We start from the raw sequence: 9,595 nt of genomic DNA on the forward strand, positions 1-9,595 counted from the left end.
CCACATCCACCTGTGCGGATCGTGGTCTAAAAAAACCACTCCTCCAACAACAACGAATTCCCCATAATGAAGAAATCAATTCTCGAATATGCATTATGCATTGGTAGAAAAAAAAGAAAACTCTCTGAGCCCCCACCCCGGCAAGGGGTCAACTAGCATGACTTAGATCGATCCACCTTCGGATGCAACACTGCGCCCATTATCGTGGACACACTGGCCACCCAACGTGCGACCTCCATTTACATGTCGCCACCGCAAACCCGATGAAATTACTTTTGAAGTATAGTTAGTCACTGTTATGATGTAGGAAGTGCAGCAACAAACATGTACGCAGCCAGCTCCCACAAACAGCGATGCTATAGTGACCAGTTATGTAGTGTTGTGTTGATTGTAGGATCAGATATTGGACACTGGGGATAACTCCCCTCCTTCAGAATAGCACCGTGAGGGATCTTCTATTTGAGGTTTCAGTTTAACATCTCACCTGAAAGACAGCACCACTGGACTGTGCAGCAGAGTCTCAGTTCACAGGAGCAACAGCCTTGATTTTTGTACTCGAGTCCTGGAACTTGAACCCAGAACCTCATGACTGAGGCAAGAGTGTTACCAACTAAATTAGGTTGCTACATTACAACAGCAACTACACTTCAAAAAGTACTTCATTAATTGTACAGGGCTTGAGATGTCTGGTGCGATAAAGGGAATTATACGTAAATGCAAAGTACAAATATAAAAGAATAATCAGTCGAACGGCAGAATTATACTGCCGTTTCTGTATTGTTGCAAAATTGAACATGTTACAAAAGTGGGAATATAACTGCAATCTCAGATTGTTTTTATGTATAAATATGTCTAAATCTTCCAATACCTTGCACTTGGTTCTAATCAGTGGTTGTTTATTTTACATTGGTGCATTTAATTTGATATTAATAGGATGCACCGAGTTAAGATACCTACTGTCTAGAATAGGATCCTTTCCCGCATTTTCCTTTAAATGTTGACATTCGCTGACAACAAAATGATTTACAATTATTATGTTTAAATGAATATTAAATATTTCTTAGTATTGAAATAGTTAAGAATTGATTTCTCTTTTTTTCAGAGGGATGCAGCTTTTCTGAAGAATTTATTTATCCAGGTGTACCATGACAGCGCATATCCCCTTCTTCGTTCCACAACTCTGCCAACAAACCGATGGGCCGATGAAGATGTTGAAATTTGCCGCTGGAAGGCTATTGCCGACTTTTTACAAGAAAGTCGGAAGACAAATGGCTCCCTTTTCAGCCTGCTTTCTCCAGAACATGCTTATCAAGTTTTTGATATTTCAGAGATAAGCTATGATTTCCTGGGAATGAATAGAAATGCAGTTATTGTAGACTGACTCTTGAATTCAATATTAAAGGGAAATAGACTCACAAGATGTTTTAATGAACACTTTTTAACATATCTGTTTTGGGAGGGAGAAGAGGCAAAGATAACCATGTTAGTTTTATTTTCAAAAGATCACTTGCAATTGGCATGATGCTATTATTTCAGCTAGATTTATCTTATTATGGAATCATCAAAATTACAGCACAGGTTAAGGCTATTTGGTGTCTCACATCTGTGCTGGCAGTTTGTCAACTGAAACTATTCACAAATACTATTTCCCTGCCAATTTACCTTTGCATTCTGTTTCAAACTTAACCCAAAAGACAATGCTCCCTAAGGACAACGCTGCATTTATTTCATAATTGTCCATGATGGGATTTGGACTCATGACCTTGAGCATCACAGCTTACACAACTGTGACCCAATCAGTGTTGTACTAATCAAACCAAACACTCCCTTGGTTTTCTTTACAGTGACCTTCTGCCTAGACCAAATTATTATTAGAGTTATAGCTGGGATTCTGTGACCCCAGATATTAGGTTTGCTGAACGCCAGTGAGCATCAATATGCTGGCTGGTAACCTATTAACATATGTACCTGGACAATTATTTTCATTCTCTTTTATTGATTAATAAAAAGATCTCTCACTTAAACATGATAAATTCCTTTCCGTTAAATGGAACTAACTCCGATTGGAGACTTGACCAGTATTTCTCTGTGCATAACCAGGATTGGTAACAAATTGTAGCGGGGAAAATTTCAGGATCACACTTTCTCAAAATCTGAAGTTAGAGCAAGTAATATGCAACAAATTTTTAGAAAGTGGTCATTTCTGGATCAAATGATAACTACAAAAATGGATCAATACTTCGCAGGAAATGTGGTAAATCACTTTGATTCCCATGGAAGCTAGGAAAAGAATATAGAAGTCTTGGCAGATGGAAGAATGGTGGTTTCAGGTAGTCTGGGGGGGGGGGGGGGGGGGTAGGGTGCTTGACAAAGGTGGGTAGAATAGTGGAAGGTGTGGCTTCAATGTTACAAATGACAGTTCCTTGTTTCAAACTTTTTTTTATCTTAAGGTGCAATACTGTACTTGTACAGTAGTTGAATTGTGACTTTTTAACCATGCACCTGAAACACTTTTGTATACTGAAGAGAATGATGGTGTGTTTCAAAATAAAGTAAAACCTTAAAATCCACTCTACTTCAGTTTTGGTGGATGGACCATTTATTTTCTTGGAAACAAGGGGACTGCAAAGCAGATATTACTATCGGGCAAATTTAAAGAAGAACATTGTAGTGCAGTTAGAATGGACGTATCTTAGATACTCTGAGTGGTAACATCTGGGCTGGTAACAAGTAAATTTCTGCCTTGCTCTGCAGAGGTGCATCTTGATGCAATGTGACTTAAACCATCAGTGTAACTAACTTAAGCCCAGTTTCTCTCATATAACTTCTACAATCTAATGTCAATCTTTTCATCCTTTTTTAAATTCTCTTATATTCTCTCTAAAGCATCACTTCTCTAAAATGGATAGTCTTAATTCTCGCGCCATCCTTCTAATTAAGGATATAATTTTGGGAGCCCTTTCTGCATCTTATCCACAGGTGGTTTATTTCTTGATTATGGATGGTAAGTGATCATGGTAAAGAATTACCAATAGAGCATCACAGAAACTTGGTTGAAAGAAAGACAGGGCTGGCAGCTGAACATCCCAGGATGTAGAAGTTTCAGGCATGATAGAACAGGAGATAAAAGAGGAGGAGGAATTGCATTATTGATTAGGGAGAACATCACGGCAGTACTCTGGGATGATATTTTAGTAGGCTCATTAGTAGATCACCTTGCTGAGAGCGTAGAACTTAGATCACATTGCTGGGAATATACTGTAGGTCCCCAAACAATCAGGGAGAGATACAAGTGCAGATATACAGCCAAATCACTGAGAGTTGTAAGAAAAATTGGGTAATATAGTAGGGAATTTAACTTCCCCAATATTAACTCCGCTAGTCAAAGTGTGAAAGGCTTGGAGGGGGTGTAATTCTTAAAATGCATCCAGGAGAGCATTTTGTTGCCAATGTGTAGAAAGTCCGACAAGGGAGAGGGTGGTGCTGGATCTAGTTTTAGGGAATGAAGCAGGCAAGTGGATGAAGTTTCAGTTTGTGGGGCATTTTTTAAAATAAAAACCTATCTGGTTCACTAATGTCCTGTAGGGAAGGATATCTGCTGTCCTTACCTGGTCTGGCCTAGATTTGCAGTTGACTGCCTCATGGTGCCGAGGACCCGGGTCCGATCCCAGCCTTGGGTCACTGTCCGTGTGAAGTTTGCACATTCTCCCCTGTCTGTGTGGGCCTCATCCCCACAACCCAAAGAAGATGTGCAGGGTAGGTGGATTGGCCATGCTAAATTGCTCAATTGGAAAAAAGAATTGGGTACTCTAAATTTATATTTTTAAAAAGCAGTGCAGTTGACTCTTAAATGCTCTCTGAAATGGCCCAGCAAGCCACTCATTTGCATCGCATTAGTTAGACAGTCTATGAAGAATGAAAAAGGACGAGGGAAACCGACCTCGGTACTGGAAACGACATTGGCAAACTCAGCCCTGTCAATCCTGCAAAGTCCTCTGGACTAACATCTGGGGGATTGTGCCAAAGTTGGTTGAGCTGTCTCACTGACTAGTCAAGCAACAGCCTAACATTATCATACAGAATCATACCTTGCCCCATGCGTCACCATCCCTGGTTATGTCCTTCCCATTTGCAGGACAGACCCAGCAGAGATGGCAGTGGCAGCAATATACATTTGCGAAGGAGTTGCCCTGGGAATCCTCAACATTAACTCTATGACAGGCCAAACATGGGCAAGGAAATCTCCTGGTTACCATATACTAGCAGTCATCAGCTGATGAATCGAGACTCTGTTGATCACCGCTTGGAGGAAGTGCTGAGGTTGGCAAGCACACAGATACAGTCTGGGTGGGGGACCTCAATATCCATTACTGAGAATGGCTCGGTAGCACAACTACTGACCAACCTGGTCGCGTTCTAAAGGACACAGCTGCTAAACGTGGTCTGCATCAGGCAGTGAGGGAACCAACAAGACAGAAAAACATCCTCACCAACCTGCATGCGGTAGATGCATTTGTCCATGATCGTATGGGAGGAGTGTTGTGGCACAACCACCATTCTTAATTAGATGGACTTCGAACAGATCTAGTAACTCAAGAATGGGCATCCATGAGGTGCTGTGGGCCATCAGCAGCAAAATTGTACTCATAAGTTAATTATGAAGCTGTAGTACATTTGGAATAAGATGTCCACTCCATTTCAGATTTAGGTGTCCCTTTTTAAAATGTAAAAACAACTTCGTCGGGGTGATAATCACCCACAGATAAATAAGAGACAACATGGTAGTAGTCTTCAATTTGTATTGAGCATATTGATCTTCGGAGGGGAAAACTCATCATTTTATTTGGGCTGGAGGGGATTGTGTTATGAGAACAGGAGACAAATATCTGCATTGTGGAGGCAAAGTCTTGTTTTCACATTGAGGGTATCCGATAATGTGTCGTGTGGCATGACACTGTTAAATGGGAGGGATTCGGAACAGATCTAGCAACTCAAGAATGGGCATCCTGAGGCCACTAGGCCATGTGATCAACCATATTCAAGGAAGAGGAGGGCATTCCAGGTGCAACACTGGGCACACCAAAAAATGAGGTATCAATCTGATGAAAGTACAACACAGAACTACTTGCATGCCAAACAGCAGAAGTGGTCATTATAGAACTAAGCGATTGTACAAACAATAGATCAGATCTAAGCTCCACAGTCCTGTCACATCCAGTAGTGGATGATGGTGGACAGATAAACAACTCACTGTCCACCATCATCCACTACTGGATGTGACAGGACAGTGGAACTTTGATCTGATCCATTGATTGTACAATCGCTTAGTTCTATTATTGCTACTTCTGCTGTTTGGAAGGCTCCACAAGTCTTCCCATCCTGTATGATGGGCGAGCCCAGCATATCAGTGTAAAAAATAAGAATGAAGCATTTGCAACAATCTTCAGCCAGAGGTTCCAAGTGAATCTATGATTCGAGGTTCCAAGTGAATGATCCATCTTGTCCTCCTCTGGAGGTTCCCATCATTGGAAATAGATTATAACCTAGCCCCAAATTGACTACCCTAGATTGAGAGCACTCCCTGAACAATCACCCTAACCTGAGTTGTTTTTATTTTTTTTAATTTAGATTACCCCATTACTTTTTCCAATTAAGGGGCAATTTAGCGTGGCCAATCCACCTATTCTGCACATTTTTGGGTTGTGGGGGTGAAACCCATACAGACACGGGGAGAATGTGCAAACTCCACATGGACAGTTACCCAGAGCCGGGATCGAACCTGGGACCTCAGCGCCGTGAGGCTGCTGTGCTAACCACTAGGCCACCGTGCTGCCCCCCTAACCTGAGTTAAAGGCAGCAATTTCTCACACACAGTTGTTCTACGTTTGTGAACCATGTCTACCCCGAAGAAAGTGACTACTAAGGGATATTACCTTTCCCCAGATAGCCTGTTAAATTATTTGTTGACCAAGTTATAACTAATAATAATCTTTATTGTCACAAGTAGGCTTACATTAACACTGCAATAAAGTTATTGTGAAAAGCCCCTAGTCGCCACATTCCGACGCATATTTGGGTACACAGAGTGTGTATTCCGAATTCTCAACCGCTACGGGAATTGAACCCGCGCTGCAGGCCTTGTTCGACATTCCAAACCAGCTGTCTAGCCCACTGAGCTGAACCAGCCCTCCAACTGCTTGGATTTATAAGGATCCAGCAGACTCTCTTCGAAAACTGTGGCCGGAATTCCCCGGCTGTTGCGGCTCACTTTTCCCGTCGGCAGCGCACCCCCACTGGCGGGTTTCCCGGTGGTCTGGAGTGGCTTCAATGGGAAATCCCACTGACAAGCAGCAGTAATAATCAATCCCCAGGCAGCACGGCAGCGCAGTGGTTAGCACTGCTGCTTCACAGCGCCGAGGTCCCAGGTTCGATCCCGGCTCTAGGTTACTGTCCGTGTGGAGTTTCCACATTCTCCCCGTGTTTGTGTGGGTTTCACCCCCACAACCCAAAGATGTGCAGGCCCCTTAATTGGAAAAATTGAATTGGGCACTGTAGATTTATTTTTAAAAATACAATCCCACAGCTAATATTAATTTAAGAATTCCCATCGATTTTCAAAGTAAAGGTTTACCTAAATTCTGAGTGAATCGGTTGTCGGGGCAATTGGGCAGGAAAGTTGTCTGCTTTACAATATCCGACTCCTCGACAACCGGAGATATATTGAAGGGGGTCTCCCAGTCCCATAGTACAATGTCTCTGATGTTCTACAGGAAACTGGAACAGTTATACCCTTTAAAACCAGATTACATCATTCTTACGCATCCTTCTTGATTTTATTATTCACATTGTGAGCCAGGTATAGGGTCATGACCATAACCAAAATATTCCCTGAATACCTTTACTGTTTACCTCCAATTGTTTCTATTTTTTATAGAAGTGATTTTAAACTTTGAATGGAATAGATTGTTAAAACGAGGTAGGATTTAAGAATGGCTCCTGAATAGATAAGGAGAGACAATAACATCATAAAAACATTTAAAGTTGTTGTGAAAATTACTTTGAAGGCTATTCTTATCTGTGAAGAGAATTTAAACGGCCGTGGTGTTACTTTATGCGTAGTACAGACAACGTCTGTTTAACATCTGTTGAAACCAAAGCTATCAGCTAATAATAATAACAGCTTATTGTCAAAAGTAGGCTTCAACGAAGTTACAGTGAAAAGCTCCTAGTCGCCACATGTTTGGTGAGGCTGGTACAGGAATTGAACCAGCGCTATTGTTCTGCACAACAAACCAGCTGTTTAGCCCACTGTGCTAAAGCCACAAACCAGCTAGTGCTGCCCAAATACATGCTCTAGAGCCTCTGGGTGCAAATAGCTATTTTTGAATTTTTGTCCACTTTCTCAATTCTAAAGTATGAATTCTACCTTTTTATTCATACATTTCCTTCACACATCAACAGATGCCAGTCCTCAGCCAATTTGATTCATCCAATTTGATATCAAAAAATGGTTGAAGGAGGGCAGCACGGTGGTGCAGTGGTTTACACTGCTGCCGCACATTGCGGAGAACTTGGGTTCGAACCCAGCCCCGGGTCACTGTCTGTGTGGAGTTTGCACATTCTCCCCGTGTCTGCATGGTTCTCACCCCCACAACCCAAAGATGTGCAGGGTAGGCACGGTAGCACAGTGGTTAGCACTGTTGCTTCACAGCGCCAGGGACCCAGGTTCAATTCCCGGCTTGGGTCACTGTCTGTGCAGAGTCTGCACGTTCTCCCCGTGTCTGCGTGGGTTTCCTCCGGGTCACTCTGTCAGGTCACTCAGTTTTGATTCAAATATGGATAAAAGAGATGAATTCTGAGGTGAGATAAGAGTGACTGCCCTTGGCATCACGGCAACATTTGAGTGTGGCATCAAGGGGGCACAGTGGTTAGCCCTGCTGCTTCACAGCTCCAGGGACCCTGGATCAATTCCGGCTTTGGGTGCCTATCGGTGTGGGGTTCACACTTTCTCCCCGTGCCTGCATGGGTTTACACCAAGTGCTCCGATTTCCTACCACAGTCAAAAGATGTGCAGGTTAGGTGGATTGGCCATGCTAAATTGCCCCTTAGTGTCCAAAAGGTTAAGTAGGGTTACTGGGTTACAGGGATAGGGTGGAGGTGTGAGCTTAAGTTGGGTGCTCTTTCAAAGGGCTGGTGCAGATTTGATGGGCCCAATGGCCTCCTTCTGCACAGTAAATTCTATGATTCTAAGGTGTTTTAGTGAAACTGGAATCAATGGAACTAGGGAAAAATTCTCCACAGGTTGGAATCATACCTGTCACAAAGGAAGATGGTTGAGGTGGTTGGAGGTCAATCATCTCAGCTCCAGGATATCACTTAAGGAGTTCTTTCGGGCAGTATCCTAGGCTCAACCATCTTCAGTTGCTTCATCAATGATGTTCTTGCCGTCACAAGGTCAGAAGTGGGAATGTTTGCTGCTGACTGTACAATGTTAAGCACCTTACACAATGCTCAAGCTGTGGCCTAACTAACGTTTCGTACAGTTCCAGCATAACCTCCCTGCCCTTAAACTCTGCCTCAGCTAATAAAGCAAATGTACCATCTGTCTTCTGAATTTGCTTTGTTTGGCCCCTTGTTCCGCACTGTAACCAATTACTATTTGTCGATGTACCATTTGTCAATGTTCTCTGTTGATTATTCTTTTCGTCTACTATATATGTACTGTGTACGTTCCCTTGGCTGCATAAAATACTTTTCTCTGTATTTCGGTAAATGTGACAATCAATCAAATCAAATCAACCACTGTATCCACCTTCCCTGCTACTTTAAGGGACCAGTGTACATGCACACCAAGGTCTATTTGATCCTCGGTGCTTCCCAGGGTCCTGCTGTTTATCGTGTATTCCCTTGGCTTGTTTGTCCTGCCCAAGTGCATCACCTCACACTTATCCAAATTGAATTCTATTTCCCACTGATCAGCCCATCTGACCAACATATGTGTCCTCCTGTAATCTTTTTTTAAATACATTTTAAGTACCCAAATCAATTTTTTTCAATTGAGGGACAATTTAGCGTGATCAATGAAAATGAAAATCACTTATTGTCACGAGTAGGCTTCAGTGAAGTTACTGTGAAAAGCCCCTAGTCGCCACATTCCATTCTCCTACTCTGAATATTTTTGGGTTGTGTGGGTGAGACCCAGGCAGATACGGGTAGAATGTGCAAACTCCACACGTTCAGTGACCTGGGGCCGGGATCGAACCCAGGTCCTCGATGCCATGAGGCAGCAGTGCTAACCACTGCGCCACCATGCCACCCCTCGCCTCCTGTAATCTAAGGCTATCCACCTCATTATTCACCACCGCACCAATTTTTGTATAATCTGCAAACTCTCTGGTCAATCCTCCCACGTTCATGTCTAAATTATTTATATAAAACACAAAACAGCAAGGGCCCCAACTCTGATCCCCGCAGGACGCTGGACACAGTTTTTGCTGTGAAGACAGATTGGATAAACTGGGGTTGTTTTCCTTGGAGCAGAGGAGACTTGGGGGGGGGGGAACATGATTGAGATGTATAAAATTATGAGGGGCAT

At 42.8% G+C, this 9,595-nt stretch overlaps 1 protein-coding gene across 3 annotated transcripts in view; it reads left to right on the top strand.

Annotated features, from left to right (window-relative positions):
* The window catches only part of nphp1 (nephronophthisis 1), a 191,797-nt gene extending 189,222 nt beyond the window's left edge, over nucleotides 1-2,575 (top strand). For 2 of the 3 annotated variants that reach the window (XM_038799127.1, XM_038799126.1), the window contains one exon: nucleotides 1,103-2,575. In XM_038799127.1, coding sequence (XP_038655055.1) covers nucleotides 1,103-1,381 — 279 coding nt within the window. In that variant the 3' untranslated portion in view covers nucleotides 1,382-2,575. The remainder of the gene's footprint in view (nucleotides 1-1,102) is intronic. The other variant, XM_038799128.1, reaches the window with a different exon arrangement.
* The last annotated feature ends 7,020 nt before the right edge of the window (nucleotides 2,576-9,595 follow it).

The sequence above is a fragment of the Scyliorhinus canicula genome, chromosome 6, assembly GCF_902713615.1.
Source record: "Scyliorhinus canicula chromosome 6, sScyCan1.1, whole genome shotgun sequence".
NCBI lineage: Eukaryota > Metazoa > Chordata > Chondrichthyes > Carcharhiniformes > Scyliorhinidae > Scyliorhinus > Scyliorhinus canicula.